Here is a 27,582-nt window from a genome sequence, read left to right on the forward strand (position 1 = left end):
AAAACATAGGTGGCTATAAATCCACAGAACACACATTCTTTTCCTTCTCGAAACGGATTTAGTCAAATGTAACTGTGGGTGAAGTAAAAGCCCTTTTCACCATCTCTCCAGTACAGTTCAAGGTTTCTCACATCCAGTGTCCATGCAAGGAGGTGCAGCCATGTCGCCCTGTGTGTGTGCAGAATGCTGCTTGTGTCCTATGACCTTCTGACTGTGGAAACACAAGTCATTTTACACTGCTGGATGTGCAGTGCACTCAAAAAGAGCCTTAAACTGCCCTCTACACATAACAGTGACTCTAAGCATGGGTTAAGGCTCTGCCATAGATGACTACAGTAGATTGTACATCCTTGTTCACTCTGTGGGTTTCTGAGGTACAAAGGGCTTTGGGGTTAAAAAATAAAAACATGTTTCTGTATACTGCAGTAGCATAGAGCAGCACAGGGGCAGTTTCTGGTCTCCTCCAGGAGGGGGCAATATTTGACAGCATGCGTCCTTTAGCTGAGCCACACAGTCAGTCCTACGCACCTGCCAGCAGTGCCTGGACCGCCTCAATTCATCTCTCTGTGCTGTTGTCAGATGAGCCTTTCCTCTGGGGGGACTTTGAGCATGCTGTCCATCTCTAGCCGCGCTCCAGCCAACTCCTGAGCACTGGGGCTGTAAGCACCTTCTGACTGACGCTTTTTCCTCGCCGTTAGCACCATGAAGGTCAAGCCGATGATGAGTATCAGCACGCAGAAGCAAAGAAGCGGAATGGCCACCACCAGCCAGGGGATTCCCTGTTTATGGGCTTGTTTCTGCAGAGGAGGAGAGAGAGTGTGCCTTACTCATGAGGACAGTGACCTACTCCACTCATATAATGCTAAAGAAGAAGAATATTGTCAAACATACATTGGTGTCGCAGACTGGACCGCTGTAGCCTGGTGGACATTCACACACAAACATGTTGAATCGATCCAGACAGGAGCCACCATTCCGACAGGGGTTAGACTCACACTCATTGACCTCCACCTCACACCTGCAACACAAAAGGCAAAAGCCTTGTCAAAGAGTCTCACATGTCAGTCAGAGATTTCTATTGGAAAAAATACTGTCTTTATGGAATATTATAACAAGTTTTATACTCATTATTCTGCACCAAAAAGTGTCTTATTTTATGTGTCTAAAAGTTGTAATTGATAAGTTAGCTTACCTGCTGCCTGTAAAACCTGGCATGCATGTACAGTTGGCCCCCCACAGCCCATCATTGCAGACTCCATCATTTGCACACTGTACATCTGAACCACACTGTATTGGAGGATAGTCCCATCTGGAGGAGAAGGTATTATTGTTAGAACATAACAAACATAACAAGTCTGTCACTGTCCATGTGCTAAAAAGTACCACTGCCTGTTCAAAACAATAAATGACAGACTTTATTTAAAGATGGATGATCTTCCTACTGCACAAAAATGAAGAGAAACTATTGTTTCAACATTGTTGTTGTGGCTGTGACAATGTCTGTGAGGTATGATGGGATGACATCTGAGGTATCCATATTTAAACACATTACATGCAATGAAGAGTGATCACTCACTGGCAGCGAGGGCCACTGTACTCCTTGGGGCACACACAGGTGTACATGTTGGGTCCATCCTGACAAGTGCTTCCATGTTCACAAGCATGATGCTCACACTCGTCCAGATCCTCATCACAGAGGGTGCCGGCATATCCAGGATGGCAGTGACACTCAAACCCTGCCAAGACGTCCTTACAGCTTCCGTGGACACATGGCTGAGACGCACAGTCATCAGTGTCCCTCTCGCACTGTTCTCCCTCCCAACCAGAGTCACACACACAGCCAAACTTATTGAAGAGGTCTTCACATGTGGCTCCATTCAAACAGGGATCTGAATCACAAACAGGAGCGCTGGTGCAGCCCAAATGGATCTTTGGTTTTCCAACTAAATGGAACTGAGAGGGCTGTGGGGCTTTATAGTCATCCACAAAGGGAAGGTAGACTCCTTCCAGCCGGACTGCACCCAAGCAACCGGTGAAGCTCTCAGCAACGGCCAACACCACGGCCTTCTCACTGAGGAAGCGGATGCTTCCCGTTCGCTCAGGCACACTGCTGGCATCTGTGATTCCATCCACAGTGATGATCCATGGTGAGGTTTTCTGCTGCTTCTCAGCCATGGAGACATTCACACGGTGCCAGGACCCATCTGCCACTCTGCGGACTCCTGTAAACGTCAGCGTCTCGACACTGTTGCCAACATGGATCTCCACCCGGACTGAAGAGTCTAACAGACCCACCATCAGCAGATCGGAGCCCCAGGAGGCCCTCAGGAGCACGGCGTTCTCTGAGCGAGTCCGCAGCTCAAAGTAAATGTTAGAGATGGGTTCAGCCAGAGAGCCTCCAGCACTGTACTGCACGGGACTGTTCTCAAATGTGGCATTGTACACACCTGAGACAACAACAGGGAGAAGTATTAAGCAGTGTCACTAATTCAGGCTAGTGCTAGAATGACGCAGATGTTCTTACATTCATAACCATCATGAAGGTCCACACATTGTCCCCCATTGACACAAGGATCGCTGACACACCACACACGTGTTTCACAGGTCTTCCCTGTGTATTCGTCTGGACAAGAGCAGGTAAAATCATTGAACGTAACAGTGCATTTTCCTCCATTCTGACAAGGCTCCGTCTGCAGAGGGAAGAAAGGCCATTTTTTATCTACACAAGAAAACCAGGCAGCAAGTAATCTTCAAGATCTTTTTCCACTAGCACTGTTCAGCTGTGTCATAGTAACAAAGCAGATCAGGGAGGTATTTTCCTACCTTACAGGTATCATCACTGACGCAGCCCTTCTCAACATTTTCAGCATCACTAGGCAAATAAACTTCCTCTGTATCGGAGCTGTTCCAGCCATCTAGGTCCAAATGCATTTGGTCTAAACGAAGATCCTGCAGACAGCCTTTGAAGTGACCCCCCCACACATCCAAGTCCCAGTCTCCTGGAAGTCCTCCCACGTAGACCCGATCCTCGCTGTTAACACTCACTTCAGGGATCTCTCCTATTCCATAGCGAAGGCCTGCATGCTCGAAAATCACCCGTCTGTGTTGGACCTCCACCTGTAGGAGCTGCTTCTCACCGGTAGTAACAAATATTGGAGCTGTCAGTGGGGTGCTGTTAGGCAGGGAGCTGACAAAAACCCTCCCCATCCCCAGGTAGATGGAGAAGTAGACCTCTCCCTCCTCTTCCTCTGAGGGTCTCCTCATTTGGAACAGCAGTCCGTCTGGCTTTAAGGACCTCAGGAAGAAAGACACATTGAAGATGCTGCCATGGTTCTTCCCAACATCATAGGCACTGAAGCTCAGCGTGTCCTCATGGCTATAAGTCCATGAAGGGTATTCTGTCAGGGCATAAACACAAATACAAAAGTGAAGCTTGAATCTGATTGTACATGTTTTGTGTCATTGTAAATAAAGAGAGAGCCAGGAAGGAGCAATGTGATGTTACATTAATAATAATTTGTGACAGTTTTACCTTCAGAGCAGTCCTCACTGTGGAAGGGCCGGTGGCAGTCACACTGGTAGCTGGTCCACAGGTCCACACAGCTTCCATGTCCATGACAGGGGTCAGACTGACACCATTCAGTCTTAATACATCCCAGCTCATGGCCCTGGTCCTCTGGAAGTGTTTGGGGTAAGATAGGCTTAGAGTCAATCATAAGGTCCTCCATACATCCAATGAAGCTTGCAGCACTTAAAGAGTACTCTAAAAGCTCCTCTGGAGCTCCGCCCACATAGACATTAGTAAAGGCTGTAGAGGGCTGAAAAGGTGGTTCCTCTAAACCGCCATCTGTAACTTTGCATTCATCTTTGTCACAACCAGGACCTTTCAGGATTAGAATGAGACCTTCATTATTGACAAACACATGAGCATTCCACCAGTCTCCATCACTGACCAAACCAGGAAATGTGACATCCAGCTCAGACTCCTCAGAAAAGGCTTTTGAATGAAGTCCACCATTTACAATCTCCAGGAGGAGATGGTTATCCTCATCCCCTCTGTAGAAGAGCAGCATATTAGGCAGAGTCGTCCGAAAGCGTAGCTGTACTCCAAAACCGGTGTGAAGGTGGTGCTCCACTTCCCTGCGAGTCCTTTCTTCTTCAACAACATGAATGTGAATGAACCCAGGGGTGGAGAAGGAGAACGTTGTTCTGGTGGAGCACTGCTCATCGTAGAAGCCGTGAGGACACAAACACGTGTGACCGTGCTGTCCGTCCTCCAGCCAGGGATTGCAGGTGGCTCCGTTCTGACACTGATGGTCCACGCAGCCGTAGAGCTTCACGTCACAGTGATCACCTCCCCAAGGAAGTTCTCCTGGCTCCGAGGCAGGACAGTGACAGGTGTAGGACGCCCTGCCGTCCTCACACCAGCCGCCGTTCTGACAGGGCTGGCTCTCACATTCATCAATGTTCACCTCACACAGCTGGCCTGCAGGGGGATGATACTGATGGTTAGTTTGTCTCTCATCACTAGATTTCAGTATCTTAACAATGCAATGGTTTTCAGTTTAGAGTTTTATAGACTGGTTATTGCAACATAAAATCAACATTCACCACTTGAATTTTTGTGAGTTTACAAACTTTATATTAAACATAATATTGAAATCTTATTCTGCTTGAAAACCCACCTAAGAACCCAACAGGACATGTACAAGTGTATCCATTGATCTTATCCTCACAGATGCCTCCATTCTGACAGGGCTCAGACTCACACTCATCAATGTTGACAGAGCAGTTCTCTCCTGTAAACACATCACAACATAGTTAAAAGGTAATTTAAAAGGTCTGAGATCACCGGATAATTGATATATTTTATTTTATTGACCTGCAAATCCAGGTTGACACTGGCAAATATATCCAGCAGCATCTGAAAAGCTCAGCTCCCAGTCCAGCTCCCAGTGAGATGGATCAGAGCGCTCGAAACACTCCCCTTCATTCTCACAGGGATTCTCAGCACACTCGTCAATGTCAACTTCACAGTTCAGTCCTTCATAACCTGGAAAATGAAACAAGAATGAAGTTTATGTATATGTTCTCACACAAAGTAGAGGAAACATAATGCGATGCATTTTGCAATAATATTTATTAAAGAACTGGTTATATTGGATGTCCTAGTGCTTAGCTAAAACGCTAGCTGCTACCACTTGATCACCACATCACATGCTTTTTTCATTTTTTTGTTCCGTACCTGGCCAGCAGAGGCAGGTATATCCTTTGACACCTTCTACACATGTGGCACCATGCTGGCAGGGGTCAGAGGCACACTCAGGGATGTCCACTTCACAGTGGTCACCTTCGAATCCTGTATCGCTGCAGTCACATTCATAGCTGGAAACGACAAAAGTGGGATCTTATGTTGAAGTTTTTTGCAGTGTAAAACATGGACTCTCTCTTGGGCAATGTGATGAAAACTGACAGCTGAAGCTAAAGCATATTTGTGATCCATCACATACCCCTTTGAAGGGGTAGCCTACCTGTTCACCATGTCGCGACAGGCTCCTCCATTCTGACAGGGCTCACTGGCACATTCATCCACATCCACCTCACAGTTAATGCCATCGAACCCCGGCAGACACTCACAGGAGTACATGCCAATCAGGTCATGGCAGGTGGCTCCATTACGACACGGGTTGGACTCACACTCATCTATTTCAACCTCACAGTTGACTCCTGGAGGAAGAAATAAAAGACCAATTGCAAAAAAAATATAGCAGAACATATTGGTCACAAATGTAACACGACAATTACAATGAGCTGCCCCCCTGTCAATATTAGTGCGTCTATTCTAGCCTGCAGATATCAGCAGTGATAACAGGCTTTTTTACGTTCTCCAAACAGACTGAGTGACAGGGGAATGCAGCGTACTGATCTAACCCGAGGGCTCCCAGATAACACAAAGCTCCTCTGACACAGAGCAGGCTCCTGGAGGAAGAATAGCAAGATATGAATGTTTTCTCTCACCCTGCACAACGTCTTTATCTGTGGGTGCAGATAAAATGCCTGAAAACATACTGTGCACTTAAAATACTCTGCGTGCCCACTTTATCAGGAACGAACAAAACATTTTGGAATTAACAAATGATGCTGAAGAGCAGAGACGCAGACAGGGAGGCCATTTTTCTTTGAGTTCAGGCCTAGTTGTTGGAGGAATGTATAAACACATATTGTGGTCCTACAGTGACTCACTGCAGGTCACAAAGAATCTGACACATCATTATCATTTCAACCGATCTCACACAAAATCTGGTTGGACATCTGTTCAATAATTCATAATGATTGTGTGTGTTTGTGTGTGTATTGCTGTACCTTTAAAGCCCATGAGGCACTCACACTCGTAGTGGTCCTTCTCATTGATGCACGTGGCGTTGTTCTCACAGGGCCTTGAGGCACACTCATTGATGTCTATTTCACAGTTGTGGCCCTGAAAGCCCGGCACACAGAAGCAGCGAAACTCTGCCACTCCATCTATACAGATGGCTCCATTCTGACAGGGCTCTGACAGACACTCATTCACATCATCCTCACAGGTCTTTCCTTCAAACCCTTGTGCACAGTGGCAATCAAATCCTTCTGGTCGTAGCAGACATGTCCCATTGTTCCTGCAGGGTTCATCAATGCAGTCGGTCACATGAGTCCTGCAGTCCTGTCCCCCATACCCTGAAGGACACCTGCAGAAGTACCCATTCAGCTGGTCTACACACATAGAACGAGGCTCCGAGCAAGGGTTGCTCTGACACTCGTCCACCTCCTCCGTACAGTTGTCCCCTGTAAGTCCCTCTGGACAGATGCAGTGGTACTCCGTGGTACCAGGGATGCTGGTGCAGTCTTCACATGGAGCGAAAGAGCAGGCGTCATACAGTTCATCACAGTTTTTGCCCATGTATCGCACCCCTTCTCTGGTACAAATACAGGCGTAATCATCCATGGTGTCCACACATGTTGCTCCATTGTGGCAGGGTGCAGACAAACATTTGTCTGATGTGGCATTGCACAGGATTCCTAAAAAAACAAAAGGCTGTACGGTCAAACAACAATATCTGTCCCTATTTAGCAGCAACAAACACAGGGATGAACTAACATGACCAAGTCACCTGGTTACCTGCTTTTAAACCTGTGTCCCTTATTCAGTCTGACGTTCGTCTAATCTGTTCTCACTTCTTTTGAAATGACCTGGCACAGATTAGCCCTCCTAGACATGTGCCAGAATTTGGTTTTAGCTGTGTGTTCTTCCCTCTGGCTGCACATAAAATGACTGATCGCTGTCTGCCATTGATAAAAGTTGTGTTCATTACAGATTATTTATTTTGCAGATTATCCTGTAGTAGAGGATAATCTATAAAACATCATAGAAAGGGAGACTTGCAAGGGGAATGTCTATAACATGCAGGTACGTGTTTATCTCACATTTATCTGTTACTGAACTCGTTCGTTAACCTTCTGTGTTTCTTGTCTCAATTAGCTTGTAGCCTGTGTAAATAATGACTGTACTATCCATTATCCCCCATGAATAGCCGGTCTGTGAGTCTGTGGGGCCATTTTATGTGTGTCACTTCACAAAGCGGACTTCGAAGAGGGGGCAGGACCATTTAGTGACTATTTACCATACATATGCTGTCTGTCCTCAACAGCCAATACCATGAGCTCTCTGTGGAATCAGTCCACATTCCTTTTAATAGGCCAATCTCAACTCTCATCCAAAATACCCCCATCCAGCCTCCCAGCCCCCAACTCTTTGATCAGTGTCCTGTTTCCAAATTCTCACTGAAGTGGAAGATATTAACAGTGAAGGGAGTCGCAGAGGGGAGGAATGTGGGAGAGAGAACATAGTGAAACTAACCAGTGAAGAAAGATGTAACTTTTATTAGTAGTTGTAACAGTTGGCTGTCAATATATAATTTTATAAAAAAAGAGAGAGGTGACAACAGGAGACTTTTTAACCCTTACAAAGCCAGATGTTTTGACATCACCTACAATGTCAAAGGAAGAATGAGTCGGATGTGAAATAAATCCTTATTATTTTAGGGCAGTAGGTAACCAATCACTTACATAAATCTGTGTTTTGTTTTAATATTTAGCTGTATTCACCAATGCTCTTCTGCACAGGAGGCCATGTATGGATCCATCTATTCAATGAGAGCTGTTCTGAAGTGATGCATATTTCCTCCCTGAAGTAAAGAAAGCTGACTATTGTTCTATAATCTCTCCTGTAGACATCATGTGATGACTTGATTCTTTCCTGGAAAATATTTAGTATGTGCAGTGATGGATGCTTATAATTTAGTACAAAGTTTCTTGTCCCTTCAAAAATATTTTGATGCTCCTGCCTGCTGTGAACATATGCAGTGCATGTGCATGATTGAGGGGGAGTCCAATTGTTCATTATGTTTGGGAATGGTTAACCCAAGCAGAACCTCCAGGGCTGAGAAAGGAAGGGACTCAACCGACTCACAAGTCATGATTTATGGTTGTCATGTGCAGTTTGAAATTCCTCATTGAGATATTTGTCATCACAGTTCCTTTACAAACAGCACCTTAATGCATGGTCTCCATACTGTATAGGGGCGATATGGATTACATATCACAATAAAAGCTGACAAGCTCTTAATAATTGGATTAATAGACTGATAATATGACAGGTATCAGCCTGCATTTATGGGTCACCTCTCATACCACTGCATTCATTGGTGGTATGAAAGGTGATATTAGAGATGACATCTAATTATACTAAAGGCTCAACTGCTCAAGGGGTTCAAATTAAAACAGTATCAGTAAGTATTCAGGTATTATTTTTTATGACATGATCAGACATTAAAAAACATGATGTTTTTGAGTTAACTGTTAGGGAATAAATTCTCCATCTCAAGTTCTCCATCCTAGGAAAACACTTGACTGATATGTTCTTCACCTGAACCTGAACCTGATTAGGTCAGTGGTCCTAATCTTTACCTTTTTAATCTGTATTGAGATTTTATTTTAAATTGTGTTTGCTCTACTTGTTGAAGATATGTGTTACAATTGTATTGGAAACTCTGAAAATATTTTAATTTCATGAGTTTAGTGGTTGAGTAAAGAATATAATCTCCCATTCTGTGTTATAGTACAGTGTATGTGATGCATGTGATGTGCTCTGAGGAAGCTTCCCTCAGGTCTCCTCAGGTACAGGCAGATTTACACCTTCTGAAGCAGAAGGTTGGTGTCATTTCCAATTCTGGTTAAGGGGAATCCTGTCCTCAGTCTAAAGTGTGGACACTAACTGTGTTTGAAATTCACAGATTACAGTCAGCTCCAGGGGAGTGTTAGCCACCTGTATAGTCAGAGTCCCAGGTGGCTGTGGAGTGTTTGAAGATTAGGTTCAAGTCTAAGAGGGAGGCCAGGATAAACATATTAATTGACAGAGAAGGTGATCCTTTGCTTGCCTTGTAAGAAACTTAAGTGTGTGCTGTTGGGCCAAACACTGTGCAGTCACATACTGCAGGTACTGACTGTGTTGCTTTCTGGCTATTAAACATAAGCTGGTACCAGAAGATAGTAGACAGCAACACTAGAGGTCACATGATTGATAAAAACCCTGCAGGTTTGTTTCTTCTTAAACTAATTGCAACATGTTATTAGTAGAAAAGAAAAGTGCATACGTCTCTTAAGTGGACACACCAAGGTTTGTTCAGGGTTTCCCAGGGGTCAGTCAGATAGCTGCGGGTTAATGAATGAATTCATGTGCATATTTATATAGATCTGACTGTGCACACTCTTTCTCTGTTTTGTGATCCCCCCCTCTTCTCCTGTTCTTCATCCTACTTTCCCTCCCCCCTCTTTCACTCGAGCAGGTTTGATGGCCCCCCTGACCTACAGAGCCTTTCCATGTTGTAATCCCTGTGGCCTTCTGGGGCCAATCCCCTTGCTCCTCTAATCTCCTGGTGGCAGGATACCTGCACAGATTACAGCTACTAGCTTCAACCTCTAACATGTGTCCACTCTGTCACCTATATTCTGTCTGACCGCAATATCTCTTCCACATACCATTTCTTCAGCAACTTTAAACCTTGGATTTCACATTAAACGCGCTGCTGGTCATAGTGTGACATTGTGGTTTCATATTATATTATGTTCATGTATCAAGCACCTATGCTGGAACAGCTGCAGCTTGCCCGTTTGTATCAGTCTGTCAGTGAGAGGAAGTTCAATGACACCTTTGGTTAGGATACGTTAAGGTACGGCACAACAACAGCAACAAGTGTATAATGCCTACTCAGTGTACTAACTGCTATGTAGCCAAGATGGCAGTCAATGAGGGGCAGAAGTGTTGTCTCAAAACTATATGACCTGTCCATCATCCATGATAATCCACAGAACATACACACAAGGTTGACGCTGACTGTTCAGACGGCTGCACCTATCCGACATGACCCAGAGGAACCAGGTCAGACAGTGACAGCCAAGAGGACAGACACCTAAGTTGTCCTGGCTCAGCATTTAAGACCGTAGAGCCCTCTTCCTGTCCTAGCTGTTCATGCCAATCTTAAAAAATAAATTAAGCTACGGCCTCTTTCACACATGTGCCCGTTTCTTTGTAGGTCCAACGCATCCCAAAACATGGACACACACAGACAGAGCTGCCTTTCTCTTCCAGGCAGATCCATACAAACAAGAACATTCTGTCAGATCTATGCCCACTCTCAATGATATCATCCCTAATCAGTGATAATCTGTTTTTTGGTTTAGATTTACAGCTAATCTATTTTTTATTCTGTAATCTAAAATATGACCTCCTCTCAAAGACACTGAATTCAGCTGCCTTTAAATACATGTATACTTTAGCTTCATTATTTCCTAGTTAATCTGGAGGAGTTCTTATTATTATTGGTCTTATTGCTGACAATATTAAGCACAGTTTTAGGATTAGTATTAGTCAGAGACCACTGTCTCAGGGACATTTGACTTTCCAACACAGTGTGAAACTATAACACACAAAGACACCAAGAGTTTTCTCTTGTTTTTGAACAGTACTGATACTGAGAAGTAGAAAATCCAAACTTTGTGGACATTATGTGACCTCATTCTGCACCTCATTCATGCACAGGCAGATATGAATGAACTTCTCTGCACTCATCTCTCTTTGCACTGATTGAGTATGCATGACTGAGGAGGACAGCCCCTCATTCTGAACCAGTCATGTGTCAAATCTGACAGAAAGGGCTAGTAAAACATAATGTAAATGCTTTCAGACACTAATGTTCAAGAATACATTTGTCTGAGACCGTTTAACAGCCTCAGTTATTTATGATACTGGGTAAAATCAGTGAAAATGAACGAATACTCTTGTGACTGCTATAATGACAAAAGACAGAGCCTCCATCTCTTTGTTAATAAATAGTGGGAGCCCTACAAGCACCTCCCAAAAATCCACTTGTTGCTGAAGCGGCATCTCAGAGAGCCCTGATGGCATTCCTGAGACCCGATCCTGTTACTGGTTGAGAAAGTGAGGGTCCTTGGGGCTGGTCTGGACTATCCAATGAATAACAAAATGCTACCTACTACTACTTTATCAGTTTGTTTGTTTCTTTTTAGTGATAGAATATAGTTAGTATAAGTGAGGCATTGTGTGTATTTCTGTCACTGTTTCTATAATAACTGTTGATTTAACAGAAAAAAAAACATAAAATCTACTCACCCCATTTGAACATCATCATCGTCAGCAGCAGCGTCTTCAGATTCATGTGAACTTTCCCCAACTCCATGCTTAAATCACCGACTTGAGATCTGCGGCAGACCACAAGGAAATATTTCAACAACAAAAAAAGAAGTGAAGTCCTAAAGAGCGGACATGCTGCTGTGTGATGGAGGAGCTCCTCACAGTGTTGCTGTTGCCCTGTGTTTAGAAGCTGTCATGCTACACACACCACCCATGCTTGGCTGCAGTGAGCCCTCCCTACTCTGCACTCACACAGTGTAATCAGCCATGAGGGAGACAACAGGAAAACATGAGCTGGACTAACACCTGCACATACTGGTGCTCACTGTAGAGCAAAAAAAACTACAACTTCCAACCAACTACACTAACTATTTTTTATAAACTGGAAGAGAGTATTCCCCAATTGTGAAATGATTTGTCACAGCAAAAGTTTTTCTTTCTTGTTAAAGAAGCACTTAAGACATCACTACCCCTGATTCATTAAAATCCAGTTTTGATGATATCATTAAATTATTCCCTTACTAAAATATCTGTTTTCTGCACAAACCAGGGACATGGACCTTGTTGGTATATTTATACATGTATTCTTACTGGAGACATGTTAAACCTGTTGTATATCCCTGTGTGAACCTTTCAGCATGTGTTATTGTGTTGACTTGTACAGTCCAGTGACTCCAGGCCGGGGTTTACTGGCTCATTAGTGAAGACACTAATGAGCCAGCAGCTTCAGAAGCTTTAGTGGCTCCTTTGTAGCCCGGGGATTAGCAGTCAGACATCCATCACTTAGCTAGTTAGGGACCTGTCACACACACACCCCTCCTTTCTCCACCCTCCCTAACACCAGCTGCGCCTGATACCCCACTGCCTACCGGAGAGATTTGCACCAGTGACCTGTGGGTCATGTACAGTAACTGGCACGTGATATTGTGTATTGCAGCTGATGATGGGTACAGTTAACATGTAAATATATGTAAACATGTACAACACGGCATCACAATCACCTGAGTCAGTCCTGAGTTGCCAGATGTTTTTTTGTACACTAAGTAACATGAATGCAAGCTGTGCTAGAATTCAGTCAGAGAGGGAAAAAACATGATCAGCTGTTCTGCCCTTGAGCGGTTCCTTCCTAATCTGTGGCAGATAAAGAGAGTAAACCACGCCAGCACTGAGCCGGTGTAAGAGTTACTCATTCATTGTATCATCTTAATGATAATGTTCCTTGCATCTTGAAACCAGATCAGTCATTATATTTCCTGATAGCTATGATGACTGTGCCAAATGCGGAGTTTAGATGCTACTGCGACTGCTACTCCTGATCTTCCTGTGGCACCATTTAAAGTTATACATAACTGATTCAGCTGTGTGGTCTTTTGTGTCCGACGTGCTCAGAAACGGTCATTTGTGGTTTAAAACCAGAAACAAACTATAGACTTTCTCAGACTTTCCTCTACTTCTCTGTCATTTTGTTTGGGGATATTTGATTGTCAAGGCAGTTGAAGGGGGCCCAGCAGTGTATTTTTGTCCAGCCCCCCCCAGGTACATGTTAGCCCTTAGACCTCGTTTATCAGTGGGGTTCATACTGATGTCGGAGTGAAGGAGAAAGCTGCCAATCATCGATTATAACACATGGCTTAATGGAAGGCCTCCTGTGCAAACATAATTCCTGCCCAGTGAGAGTAGAAATTGCTGGGATTGCTGCGCCAGGTTGTAGTTCCATGGCTTGGCATGCACAAAGAGGTGTACGAAGGGTGCCAGAACAATTACCCACTACACCAGAATCACAGTGTTAGGGATTAGATTTGGACAGAAGCCCAGAAATAGGAATTCTTTAGGAAACAAAGGAGTTGGTTCAGAGAGTACCTAACCTGGCCTGAAGCCTCAGCGAGCAGAGAAAATCCAGAGAAGGAAACCTCCCTACTCCCTAAAAAATCATTATGATGTCCTCTGAGTTGGAGATCGATTTTAGTGTGTGAGGTAAAGCAGCTTTAGGACACCATCAGTGATACACATGCAGGTAGCCATGTCAGTCCCTGGGTTTCTATAAAGAGAATATTTGTATTTTGAGAGACCCTTTACAAATAAATAAAACAAATGGAAATGTAAAAGTAATTCTAAAAAGTATGATGATAAGTTTGATGACATTTAAAACTCTAATAAGTTATTATTATGCTAACGTTTTGTTATTAATTACCTGCAGAGGGCATCAAGGCATCAAAACTACTGTTAGACGCTAAACTAACATAACTCGCGCTGTGTCTGCCACCTGGTGGAGAATATTCCACATCACGTTTCAACAAACTACTGCACATGACACGTTTTTATCTCCTGTGATTTAACACACAGTCAGAAAGAAAAGTCTGCTGCTGGTGTTCTGGCTCCACAGCACTCCAAGGTAAAATATCACAAAGCAGACATAACGGAACCACAGAGCCACACATCAGCACATGAACCCCGGTCACAAATTTCACTCCGTTCCGCTTTCTGCGCGACACCGGAAGCGAGTTTATCGGGACATTGATATTCGCCCTTTGCTCTGTCTCACAGGTACGTTAGGTCATGGAGGAAAAAAACATCTAAGAGCAAACAGTGAGTCAGTGTATCTGTGTAGTGAATACACATGTAAATATTGAAGTAGTGATAATTTACTCGCTTTTCTCAACACGTCCTGTCCCCGAACGTTTGACAAATAAAGAAGAGCTGACAAATGTTCTCACTGTGTCCCCTGTAAGACATAACTGAGGGAGAGAGTGATCCCTTGAAAATAGCGTTTCCATTATCCTCTGCTTTTCATGCTGTCAGAAACTGATATCCTGCCACTACACAAGCCAAACATCACTGCGTGGGAAATGCACAGAGCACTGCTCCGTTAGAAATATGCAACTCAACATTAGCAGAATTAAATTCGCATATCATGGTTGTTAGCTAACATTAGCTACGAAGCTAGGTTACTTGGACAATCCTTTCAACTTGGTGGCTGGCAGGTTAGCTTACGACAGCTAACTTCGCTATGTGAACTAAGCCAGGAAAGTGGTGACAACGAAACTCCCTGCAACTCTCTGGTTGGTGGATATTTTCAGTGTACATGTTAAATGTAACTCCAGTTAATATACAGCTGATTTACTGTTAGGACGTTACCATTAGTAACTAAGTTGCTATTAAATTGTAGTTGTCACTTAGCTAACGCTAGCTATAAAAGTTGCTAACTAGCCGGGCTAAGTTGGACGAAATGCTTTAGTAGATACCAGTGCTTATAAAAGTATTGTCGCTAAAATAGTAAATCCCTATTTATATATCGGTTACGTAAAATACCGTTGTTGTTTTTACCCATAGTTAGCTAGGTAGCTAGGTAAGCTGTCTGAAGCCAGACGAAGCCTACAGCTGTGTTGACATTAATTTGCTTAACGTACAAATATATGGCTATTTCTCTGACATTAGGGTCATATGTCTGGATTTTCAATGTTGAATGTTTTTAAACGCTGCCTTTCTGGTGGTGAAGTGACGGATTGTGAGTAGCCATTTACAACAAGAGGATGGGAAGCTTCTCTCCTCTTAAATATGCTATCGACCAACACATTTTTATAAATATTATTTTGTGTGTTATTTCTAAATAATTTTCTACCGTATTAAATAACACACACACGTAATCAGTGTGAAACATTTTCCAAGTCATGCATTACAAAATATGTTACCAATAGCTAATTTTTGATGACATAAAACATTATCTATCTGTTACTTTGACTTGAGTTGCTCAGTGATGTATTTTCTGTGATTTAGTGATTGACATTTATTGTCAGTTTCTTTTTAACTTAATGGCTGCTAAAGTACTGAAATGAAACCCTACATTGCTCCCGTAGGTGCTGCAGGTTGCTCTCATGTGCCCATGGAGAAGGCAGCCTTTGAGGGGTGGCTGGAGTCAGTCTCCACCACTTTCCTTACTCTAAATGATCAACAGCGCAACCAGTCTCTGGACCACCTTATATCTTTAAGTGGCGCTGTCCAGCTCCGTCATCTGTCTAATGGACTGGAGACGCTGCTCAAACGTGACTTCCTTCGCCTCCTTCCTCTGGAGCTGGCTTTCTACCTGCTTCGCTGGCTGGATCCTCAGACCTTGCTCACCTGCTGCCTGGTCTGCAAACAGTGGAATAAGGTAAATGTCATGCTTCTCATTTGTGTCATGTGGCTCCCTTTTGTGCATGAAAGGACAAGATACAGATTGATACAAAATAAGAAAAGCATTTAGAGTAAAATAAGACTTCCATCTTTTATAATTAATTTGTGGATAAGTTAAAATATACTTTTTGTAACACTCATTGGGTCAGGCTAGGGGTAGCACCAGGGTAGAATGCCATGAGGAAGAGTCACTGTACTGATGACTCTGTATAATGCATGTTAGAGCAAGGGATCCAAGTAACTCTGCACTTATCTCATCTGGTGATGTTTATAAAAAAATGCTGCAGATCATGTGTGAAAGTTCAACAAGCTTGTGTGTCTTTGTAGGTAATAAACTCATGTACAGAGGTGTGGCAGAGTGTGTGTCGGGAGCTTGGCTGGAGGATTGATGAGTCCATCCAGGATACACTGCACTGGAAGGGGGTCTACCTGAAGGCTAAACTGCGAATGATGCAGCTAAAGGATCAGGAGGCCTTTGAGACATCATCACTCATCGGCCACAGTGCTCGAGTATATGCCCTCTACTATAAGGATGGCCTCCTCTGCACAGGTACACTGCTGTTCATTTTCAGCATGAAAAATAATGATAGATTATTCAGAGCATTGTCACTGACACAGTGCTGATGAGAGTGATGTTTGCAGGCTGTTAAACATAAGGAATGAACTGCAAGAGACTGGAAGGTTCCACAGGAGGAGTGAGGATTTTATTTAACTGGAGGTATAAGTGCCATTATACATCAGCACCACTCTTTAACCAGGTGTTCTGATGCCTGTTACTTCATTAATCCCAGACATTTTACAAAACTAGAATTTAACTCATCACACTCACATTCTACCACACATGTGCGTTCATTTATGTAGCCTGATGAGACTGTGCCTGTGTGTTCAGACTGTGCTTTGACATCTCTGTGACTTTTGTGTTGTTAGGATTAGGATTAAGGATTATGAGAAAGATTTTTTTTTAGACCTTTATAGCAGATTCTGCTAAATAGCGGCTGTGGTACATTCAGATGTGACTGTTCCAGGATGTGGTAATGTGCATTATGTCCTCTCTCTTGGACTCTTAATTAGATTTGTAATTAATTTAAGTTGCTATTTCCATCTGTGTCTTTTAAAATTGGCAGTCTTCTTTTACAGATTCTCTCTAAATTCCCATATATTGCTTTGTCCACCCTAGACAGCCAGAGAGATGGGTAGTAATATAGGCCTTTTCCATAGTGGGGAAATGACTGGCTGTAAATGAACTTTAGCTTTGTGTAAAAGTCAAATGCTGGCGAGTTGTGAGACACATCTCAATTTTGCAAATTTATGTTCAACATGTGCAAAATGATTAATGAATTACTCATGTAATTGCCATTATAGTTAACACACACTTGCACAAATTAATGCAATCACATATAAAACATGAAAAACGATGTACACCTGCATTCATCACCTAAAAACTGTACCTTTGCATCAGTGCAATAACACAACTCACATGAAATGCTTCCTGTTATTGGGCCCTTTATAACTATCTATCTGCTGCACAGGATTACTTTAGAAACAGACACAGTTACAGAGCCTCAGGTGATGGAATCCTTACTCACATTTGTGCAGCACCTCCTCCCAGAAGCATGCCTGTACTGAGGCATTTATATATTTCCTCAGCCACAAAGTTTGAAATTCTAAAAATGTGAAGGCTAGCTTGTGCATACATTGACTACAGAGACAACAGTCACCAGTTTGTCAGAGCAGTGTAGCAGTAATAAGTGTGTCCTCTTCTTTTTCAGGATCTGACGACCTTTCAGCCAAATTATGGGATGTGCGCACTGGACAGTGCATTTATGGAATTCAGACACACACCTGCGCCACAGTAAAATTTGATGAGCAGAAGTTGGTGACTGGGTCCTTTGACAACACTATTGCATGCTGGGAGTGGAGCACAGGGGCTAAAATCCAGCAGTTCCGTGGCCACACAGGAGCAGGTTGGTTCTGCAACTATTTGTGTTGAGTCATTTAAAGTTTCACTTCAAGGAAACGTGTCATTCTGTTGCGGCTTTGTGAGTCTCCAGTACATGACATGAGTAAATCCACTACCCTGGTTTTGTGTAAATGGATTACAGTAAAAATAAGTTACGTTTCCACAGTGTTTTGGTACAAACTGTTTTTAACACTCAGTTTTAAAACCAAGCTAAACACTGTACTCACCATTATTCAGCAGTATAATTATAAGAAACAACAGGAAGGCGGTGTTTGATGCTTCTACAGTAAACATATGATGGTAATTTCTGGTTTGAATTCATGGGTTGTGTTTGCTCAGTGTTCAGCGTGGACTACAATGATGAGCTGGACCTGCTAGTCAGTGGCTCTGCAGACTTTAGTGTGAAGGTGTGGGCTTTGTCTGCTGGTGCCTGTCTCAACACTCTAACTGGACACACCGAGTGGGTCACCAAGGTCAGCTCATCTCTTCTTAAATGGCTGTATCAGTTCAGTGTCCAACTCTGACACTTGAACTTCTGTTCTTCTGTATGACAAACCTGTGGTTCTCTTCTTTTAAAGTTTTGTTGTCTCTGATCAGGTGATACTACAGAAGAGTGAAGTAGAATCCATGGTGCACAGTCCTGGTGATCACATCCTCCTAAGTGCTGATAAATACGAAATAAAGGTAACACACCTCTCCTTTCATTCTCTTTTTGAGGGTCTGAGCTGCTGCACTAGAAGAATAAAAGAAAATGCTGTAATTGCCTCTGCAGGTCTGGCCTCTGGGCAGAGAAATTAACTGTAAGTGTCTGAAGACGCTGTCTGTGTCAGAAGACCGCAGCATCAGCCTCCAGCCCCGGCTGCAGTTTGATGGACGTTACATTGTCTGCAGTTCTGACCTCGGAGTGTATCAGTGGGACTTTGCCAGTTTTGAGATTCTCAGGTAATAGATATATATATGACAACACATCATTAAGTGTTTATAAAGAAGAAGGAGACAACTGTTTTTCTGTTCTCAGGGTGATTAAAACACAGGACCCAGCCAACCTGTCCCTGCTTAGCTTCGGCGAGGTGTTCGCGCTCCTCTTCGACAACCACTTCCTGTACGTGATGGATCTGAGAACAGAGGCCATCTCGGGTCGCTGGCCTCTGCCGGCCTACAGAAAATCCAAACGAGGATCCAGCTTCCTGGCCGGTGTGACGTCTTGGCTCAACGGCCTAGACGGGGGCAATGATACTGGACTGGTGTTTGCCACCAGCATGCCCGACCATAGCATTCACTTAGTACTGTGGAAGGAAAATGGATAGGAGCAAACACGGCCTCCAAACCCCCAGACTACTAGAATATGAGCCGCCAGCCCATGTGCTCTGGAATATATGAACCTTAACTGCCAAGGTAGATCATGCATGGACCAAAGCATTTTATTTTTATCTGTTTCTTCCTCAACATACAGCTCTCCTCTGGACACTCATATGAAGATTCAAAGATGGAAGTGAAAGACACAGAAGATGATGAAGCTAATCAGTGCTGGCAGAAATGTAAAAACCTCTCATTGGTCTGGAATCTTTAAAGAAAGAAACCCGACTTCTGAACCAGAACAACAAAGAAGGATTCCAAAATAAACAGACCTTCCCCTCTCATGGATAAGTCAAATCTTTGGTCAGTTCAGTCATGTACAGCCTGAATATTTGTAGCTGACCTTTAGGTGCCATCTGTGGCAGACATTACTTCAATAAGATTGTCACCTGTGCTGTATCAAGAAAGCTCCCAGTGTCAGGTTGCTGATACATTGGGATCCCCGAAGAAAGGTAAGGTTGCCTTAAACACAGTAAGAGAAGAAGAGACCATCTCCATGAAGGAGGCTATATGCTGATTGGTACATGGTGTGCCATGTAAAACATTGTGAGGTTTCATGTACTTTCACTGAACATGCTTTTCTAAGGGATTAAATGTGACGTGCCTTTTCAGTTTACTCGATGTTACAGGCGGCACATAGCAGCGAGGGGAGGACTGCGTTGTAAATCTTACTTTTATGTTGAACTTTTCATATTTACTGTGCTTTAACAGTCTAAGATGTCTGTAATTTTATAGCTATCTACCTGACATAACTCACTCAGTGAATTGCTTTTATGAATCATCGACTGTGTTGAACATTAGGTTTATTTTTGTAAAAGGCCTCAATGCATAGCACAACAGACGTCAGTTCTGAGAAGTGGATTCATTCTCATGTCTCAATTCGGTTTCCTACTTCTGATTACAAGATACCCAAATTCTCATTAGCATTTTCCTTTGCATTGGCCAGGTAACAATATTCATATGCATTCATGACTGAAAAACTTGTGTACAGACTGCACACAGACCCTCACACAGCAGATGTACAGACTGACCTCACTGTAGGTTTTTCAAATCTTAAATTAAAACACCACCAGGACACATGAAAATACAGCAACGAGTTTTGTATATAAAGTGAAAAACTGAAATGCAGGTATTTGGTATGTTGTTGCATTAAATCGCTGCACAGTGTTTTATCTCACAGAATCTTCTGCTGCACTCTCATAGCTCCTTGGTCACTGCATTTATCTACAATCTGCTTCAGTACTGCAGTCTTTCAAATAAATAATGGTAGCAAATGCTCCAAGTTGGGTGTCTGTGTGTGATCATGCTAACTAAAGTCCTGGTGCATGTGATTTGTATGTGCACAAGTGGCACCAAGGCTCTAAAGCTAAATATTAAAACTGTTGGTTACATACACTTTGTACAGGTGATACTTTTGCATTTATAAATATAGATTTACATGTGTTATTCCAAGGTTACCCAGGCTTACAAACGGGACTCTGCACAGTCTACAACCTTCTGTACATAAATTTTATTCCCAATTCAGTGTCTGAAGCTGAAAAATACAGCAATGTGTAGCAATGCCATGGTAAGAAATAACTTAACAAAATAATCACAGACTGATAATCACAACCCAGTGGTTGTCTTTTTCACAGTTACAACACTAGAAAGTTTGTCCACAAAAAAAAAAAACACATGCAATGTCCCATTGAACACAATCAGTCCTTCCTCAGGGGAGGTGGATACAAACAGAAGCATGTTCAGATCTGAGGAAGCAGAAAAGCAATACTTGTTCGAATACTTCGTGAAAGAGTTGAGAAGTATGTACAAACTACATTTGGATCATATGTATTTGGATCAGCCATAGAAAAAAAAGCCAGTGGTGGAAAAAAATGTATTCTACATGTGTTAGATTCATGAGTCAGCATGTAAGGTACTTTACATTTTGTACGGCAGAGGGGGAAGTGGTGACATAATGCCATCTTTAAATACAGCCATGTTCTCAAGTAAGGCTGAGTGCACATGCTGACATGTTACCAAAAAAATTCTCTGGGGAAAAAAACATACAGTTCAGACGCTGCTGTAATCAATCGTCCATTAGCATTGGCTTCAATTAAATCACTGAAACAACACACTGTACAGCTCTGAGTCCTGATCTGAACCCCCTCACTGAAAACATGGCAATAACAATAAATACATTTTATTTCCTTCATTATCAGAGAGCACTGGCAGTTGTGGTCGCAGTTGGACATTAGTGATCAGTGTGATGTTAGGAAAAAAACATTTCATGTCAGGTATTTTCTCTGCTACATTATGGTTATTCATATATATATATATATATGTATATAAAGCACTCTGTTTCACAACAGAATTAGATATTTTATGGTACACAGTTACATATATCTTTACTCCAGCCTAACACACAGAAGAGAAAGAATATCACCATCATTCTGGTCTTCCCCAGAGTCAGATCAGTGTGAATGTCAGCAGGTTCAGGTGTTTAGCCTACATTTAGATGGAATAATGACCTCAGTCCATCTGATTGTAACCCATACTGGAAACACACTTATGATCCTGACTCTGGTCACACAGGAAATAAATTATAAAACTGAGTGTACTGTACAACAGCAGAGTGACAGCTGACCTGCACCCACCAGAAACAGGCACAGTCATTCACAGGCAATGAGTGGTGAGAATGTGTGTAATTAGTACTGATCATAGAGACAGTCACGCCACCATTAAAGACACAAACCGAATTTGAATTTGGAATTATAATCTCAGGCAATCTAAATGGTATTTTTTTAATACTGGTCCAAATGTTCTTACTCACCGACATATTAACTTCAAAACAGAAACACATGTATGTCTGTATGCATCCAAGCAAGTTTCCACAGTCTACTAAATGATTCTCACCTTCAGTGGCTGTTCCAGGGTCTGTCTGGAGGCCTGCTTCACAGCAGCATGACTTTCTGTATGATCAGCTACAAAGTCCACATGATTTGACTGCAACTGCACTGGTTGCAGAAGTCATGATGATCAGTCCAGTTACAGATTAAATTAGTTCTGAAAAAACAAAAACAAGCAAAGAACATTAAACCTATCAGATGAAATCATTCCCGTTTTAAATATCTTTGCCACTGCTCTGATTAATAAAAATGACTGACAGCTACAATTAGTTACAACAGGAACGGTTAGAAATGTGACATCTATTAGTAAATGTTTACCTTGATTTACATTAAGGATTCTTCTGCTTTATTTACAACCTGGGGCTGAATTTGTATCGTTTTGGCCACTATTTAAATGATTAATGACAGAACTCCTTTCACTTATTACTATGGAGGGCAGTATTATCACTTGTATGATTGATCCATGCTCAAATGAAGCAGAATTACCCTTTAAAATTAATATAATACTTTGTTTTTGAAGCACATTATTCTGCAGTACCAGTGCTGGTGCAGGCTTCCTGTATCCTGCAGTCCTTCAGTGGGGATCAGTCCAGCTTTTAGGGTGGCTTCCCACCAAGAGAGTCTTTGAAGAGCAGCTTCCTGCAGCAGGTGGTGGCTCTACCCAACCATTTCCCTTTTGATAGCCAATTGTCAAAAAAATAAACTCTTTTACAAATAAATACAGTATTTACACACACTTGATTGTTGAAAACTTGGTACTTCACTGTAAATTGCTTTAAATTCACTGGTGTGGACATCAGCTGGCACTGACTAATCATCACCTTGTTCAGGACTGCTTGTGACATTTGTTCGATAGAAAAGCTTTAAATCTGTAAACCTTGTTATGTACATCAGCAAACACTTTTTACAGGACGACTACCAGCTGAGGTAGTGAGGGGGGGAACAGACAAACTGATCCAACAGCTTCACATCGGCTCTTAAAGCAAACTTCATGGCTCCGTTTGGTTTTTGTGTGGACACAAATGTTTTGAGTGAATTCAGTCCGCCTGCATGCCACAGGGCTGAGGGGGAGGACGTCTGCAGCGCTGATCACTAACCAGTGTGATGGTGTTCATTACTGTCCTCTTCTTTCTTTCTGTCTAGTGATGATGTTGAAATGCTGAATTAACTCTCTCATCCTTTTATACAACAAAACAAGTAGGCATCCATTTTTGTTAGTTAGCTGTCCGTTTTCAGCTCTCCATGCTGAAGCTCCATTTGAAGATTGTTCAACCCAAGATTGGCATCAGCCATCAGTCGGCTAACATTGTTATCCAGCAACTTTTTTACCCAATCAGAAACCCAACGTGGGCCAGGAAACCATGTGCTTGCTCACATTTTTTTTTAGCAGCGTAACAAATGACAGTGAACAAGGAAAGAATGCAACCGTAGCAAAAGTCTTCCATTGGCCGGATGATTCACATTAGTCCTGGTGAAGGACACAGCATCACAGTTACACATCCAGAGGCTCCTCCTCTTTAGTAGATACCATCAAAGTCCTCATGCTTTAGTCTGTACTTCCCAAACAAACAGGTTTGGCACTCTGAATGTCCTGCTGGCTAATTGCTGCCCTCATTCGAATGACATGAGGTTTGCTGGTATCTGTGGAGAGAACAGAACAGAATAACTTCACAAACTAAACCAGGGCGAGCTTCACCTGTGCTGGGTGAAAACACTGAAGCATTCTGTGGGTCTGCAGAAGCCGCCACCGGCCAGAAGCCTTATTTTCATCACATCAAACAAAAGTCTGTTGACTGATTACGCAATGACCTCCACACTGTCAGTCTTCATTCATTCACTTTTATGATTAATTTTGTCCTTTGACCCAAACAGAATGCAGTGTGTGTGTGCTGAACCTACCTGAGGTCTGCTGCTCCTACAAGCCTCCTCCAGGTTTTTGTGCCAGATGATGGCAGAAAATCTGGATCCCGTCTGGAACTTGTAAACATTGCCTGTGAAGTGTGTTGAAACACAGATATGATAATTAGGTATCACTCAGAGAAATGTTGAAGATTCATGTAGCCTACTGTATGTGTTATATTTGCTTATGAGTGAAATGCTGAACATTTGGGCATTTTTTTGTATTCATCAAATGATAGCAGTGATCTGACAAAAAACTGTACAGGCAAACATAAAAAGAGAAAAGGGTAAAATGCTTTTAAGTTTATTAGTGTTTGAGAGGCTGACCTTTATCTGGGTCGTTGAGCTGGAAGATGTTAGGTCTGGCTGGGTCATCTGGCAGCACCACCATCCACCCAGTCACACACACCTTCTTACAGGGGTTTGACTTGTACTGTAGCAAACAAGCAAAGGAGAAGAAAGGATCAGACACACAACCTGACTCCACAAGTCCTCTGTGGCATGAAGAAACCTTCCCCTTCCCCTGACTACCAAACCCAGCCTATGAGTAACCTGCTGATCACTTACATGTTTCCTCTCAGAGGCCCTCAGTGCTTTGGCACCATAGAATGTCAGTGTTGACCCAGACAGACTGATCCAGAATCTGGTCCATGATGACAACTGCCAGACATAAAAAAAGACATTCACTCACTCTCATCCTTTTTTAAAATTAGCTGACATGAATGCAAATGGTATCTCAAAGCTCGGCACACCTTGGGCTTCCGTCCCTCCTTCAGCAGTGTTTTCCTCCTCAGGGGCCCTTCAATGGTTACACTGCCAGCCTCACAGCATCCATAGCAGGAGTTGGCAGCAGAGGAGCTGAGGATGGAGATTAAATACTGTCAGCAATTGCAGCAGCAATCATAGTTTAGAGAGTAATTGTCAGTTTAATACAAAGGTGGAAGGACAGAGACAGAGTGGTTCTACAGAATGCATACAGTGTGTTAACTCATCATGAAAACAGACACGCAACACACATTTAGAACCGAGGTTTAGTGGTGAACTTCATATTTCCATTAATAAATACACAAACAGATTGCCCGGTGTCCTGTGTGGTTACTTTGGAGTTTGATAAATGTGTAAAATACAGGTAATGTGGGTAAAGAAACAAAACAAAAAGCTGAAAGTCTGACTGCAGCGGTGACATAAAGCAGGCTAAAGGTGTGACTAAGTCCTAAAAAAAGCAGCTTACAGCTATTCACACTGTACAGTATGACTATTAATGTGAAGTAATATAGACTATGTACGTCCAATTATGTCTGTTTTCATGTTTATAGTATTATCATATATGACAAAATTAATGATCATTCTTGCCACTTCACTGTACCTGTAAACATAGCTGCGGCTCCGGGGGGAGTTGCGAAGCGGGACCCTCCAGTTGGGGCCCAGTGTTGCGTACATGCGGCCCCTGTTTGTCACACATTGTCACAGTCAGTCTGAGGGGCTCATGGAAGTTTACGTTTGTTTAGCCAAAGTCTTTACTGAGACACATGACTACTGTCCACTATGAGCTTGTTTTCATCTGCACTCATTTTTAACTATCAAACTATCAAACTGCAGGGACAAACACAGATATACAGTATGCTTCAATTCGTGTAGGATGTTAGCAACATTCAAATACACTGATATCAGTTTGAATGAAATTTGATAGTGACACTGAAGAACACTATTAAGACAAATTCAAATAAATTTCACTGCTGTACTGTTTGGATGACTGTTCTCACCTCTCCATTCCAGGTGACAGCTCCTCTCCAAATGAGCTCTCACTGCTGCCTGTCAGAGGAAAAAGGAAATCAATGAAGCATGAAACACAATTTTATATAATAAAAATAATACTATAGTTCTGAAAGAACACAATATATACACATACCTAATGAGAGGCCGTTTGACACAGATGTACTGTGTGGATCATTTCTGACCGGGCTCTGAGACTCTAAGAAGCTGTCATCCAGCAGGTGTCGGGCTTTCTCTATAGGAAACGTGGCACTCCTGCTCTCTGACATGCCGTACTGACACATCATGCTGTGGACAGAGATCATCCATGAGACCATAGTCACAGTGCAGATTTCATTTTTAGAAACACTTTATCAATGCTGTTGTAGTTTCAACTGGCCACCACTAGATGTCCCAAACCTTACTTTTTAGGCTTACATGTGAAATGACTTGTGGAAATATTTAAGTGTTGCATTAATGTAAAAGGCCTGTTGTACTCACTTGTTTCCTAGACTGTGGCTCTTCCTGTGGTGAGAGGGAGGAGGGGTGGGGATGTGGACACCCACCGAGGCATCAGGGCACGTGGGCCGCCTGTTATACCTCATAGAGACAGAAACCTCAGACAGACCTGAAACACAGACAAGAGGTCATCATTAGGCTATACCTATTACAACTAATATATTTTTTTAAACTAGTTTAATTATTAGTAGGACCTGTCATAAATTAGTTTTGGCCTCGACATCTATCATAGAATTTAAAAGCCTTCAATGTGGGGTAAGAAAACAGAACAGATAACAGAAGTGTAGTCCCCACAGGGGATTTTCCTCCTCCCTCACAATTCTGTTTTTACCCCACACTTTTCTTGTTTCACACATTTGATCTTATAAAACCTTCTCTTACACCACCATCATGGTGAGAAAAGAGTAGAGCACATAAAAATACATATATGTTCTTTATTCCCCTGCAGTTTTCCCTCTAAGGGTGTATAATGATCTGTGCAGGCTGTTAGCACACATTATGTTGCTGGTCACCTTAGCCAATAGATGGAGCCAGTGAACACCGAAAGAACCTTTCCTTACAAATCTTTATTGACATCAGGGACCAGTGTAGTAACTATCCACAAGTTATATACACAGTTACTGTATGAGGTCTGCCCACATAATCCTATCAACAGTCCGGCTGCAGCTCTGCCTCCTGTTAGAACTGCTGCTGAATTGATGCAGTGTTGCTACGTGGCTCTTGTTCCAGTGGAACCTCTGAGTCACTCTCACTGGAATCCCACTGGGGCCATTCAATCAGGTAGACGTGACCAGTTTGGACCCGGCAAAGCTGTCTGTGTTCAGCATGATCAGCTTGGAACACTTTGGATGTGTATGAAGTACTGTGAACCTTCAGGGCCTCATGAAAAGTAGGATGTGGGGTGCTTTTTTCCCCTCGGTGAAACACAGACACCCTCTGATGATGAATCCTGCTCAAATTAGAACATTTCCATCCAACAAAACAAAAAGTTTGACTATTCATAATTTTATAATCATAACCAATAATGCATTAAAGTTAAAATGAAAGAAATCTGTGTGATGTGGTGAGATAATGGGATCCCTCTGGAGATGATGCTGCCTAATTTAGCTTAATTATTAAACGGCTGCTTAAGGCTGTACATCATGCTCTGGAAAAGTGCACACTCAGCTTATTCTCAGTGTTCAACTGTTTCCATTAAGTGAACAAGTCTACGGTCTATCTATGGACAATATTAATCTTTACTTTAAAACCCCATTTATGTTATACAGTCTTTATATTTTGTCTTCATGAAGAGT

The 27,582-nt window shown here is 42.6% G+C and overlaps 3 protein-coding genes across 4 annotated transcripts in view; 1 reads left to right on the forward strand and 2 right to left on the reverse strand.

Moving 5' to 3' along the window:
- Window positions 1–575: 575 nt before the first annotated feature.
- Window positions 576–11,792, reverse strand: crb2a (crumbs cell polarity complex component 2a). Its single transcript, XM_028418274.1, has 13 exons — window positions 11,726–11,792; window positions 6,364–7,056; window positions 5,532–5,727; window positions 5,246–5,385; window positions 4,883–5,053; window positions 4,686–4,799; window positions 3,533–4,486; window positions 2,824–3,398; window positions 2,525–2,690; window positions 1,577–2,447; window positions 1,193–1,309; window positions 892–1,018; window positions 576–797 (listed from the first exon to the last, which is right to left on the reverse strand). Exons 1-13 carry the CDS (start codon window positions 11,790–11,792, stop codon window positions 576–578), a joined length of 4,413 nt encoding a protein of 1,470 aa, XP_028274075.1.
- A 2,703-nt stretch (window positions 11,793–14,495) lies between these two features.
- fbxw2 (F-box and WD repeat domain containing 2) lies at window positions 14,496–20,630 on the forward strand. Its single transcript, XM_028417314.1, has 8 exons — window positions 14,496–14,805; window positions 15,601–15,893; window positions 16,244–16,466; window positions 17,686–17,880; window positions 18,216–18,349; window positions 18,474–18,560; window positions 18,649–18,818; window positions 18,895–20,630. The coding sequence occupies exons 2-8, from the start codon at window positions 15,627–15,629 to the stop codon at window positions 19,181–19,183; spliced, it is 1,365 nt and encodes a 454-aa protein (XP_028273115.1). The 5' UTR covers window positions 14,496–14,805; window positions 15,601–15,626; the 3' UTR covers window positions 19,184–20,630.
- Window positions 20,631–20,799: 169 nt separating this feature from the next.
- The window catches only part of LOC114443368 (ras-specific guanine nucleotide-releasing factor RalGPS1-like), a 45,691-nt gene continuing 38,908 nt past the window's right edge, over window positions 20,800–27,582 (reverse strand). The window contains exons 12-21 of one of the 2 annotated variants that reach the window (XR_003671433.1): window positions 26,270–26,396; window positions 25,926–26,077; window positions 25,780–25,828; window positions 25,383–25,463; window positions 24,769–24,874; window positions 24,584–24,676; window positions 24,344–24,449; window positions 24,017–24,108; window positions 22,656–23,758; window positions 20,800–22,274 (exon numbers count right to left, since the gene is read on the reverse strand). Coding sequence is in view for 1 of the 2 variants with exons in the window: in XM_028417312.1 (XP_028273113.1) it covers window positions 23,729–23,758; window positions 24,017–24,108; window positions 24,344–24,449; window positions 24,584–24,676; window positions 24,769–24,874; window positions 25,383–25,463; window positions 25,780–25,828; window positions 25,926–26,077; window positions 26,270–26,396 (836 nt within the window). In the remaining variant the exon portion in view is untranslated. Of the gene's footprint in view, window positions 23,759–24,016; window positions 24,109–24,343; window positions 24,450–24,583; window positions 24,677–24,768; window positions 24,875–25,382; window positions 25,464–25,779; window positions 25,829–25,925; window positions 26,078–26,269; window positions 26,397–27,582 lie in introns of both variants that reach the window. The other variant, XM_028417312.1, reaches the window with a different exon arrangement.

Source organism: Parambassis ranga, chromosome 12 (assembly GCF_900634625.1).
Source record: "Parambassis ranga chromosome 12, fParRan2.1, whole genome shotgun sequence".
Classification (NCBI taxonomy): Eukaryota; Metazoa; Chordata; class Actinopteri; family Ambassidae; genus Parambassis; species Parambassis ranga.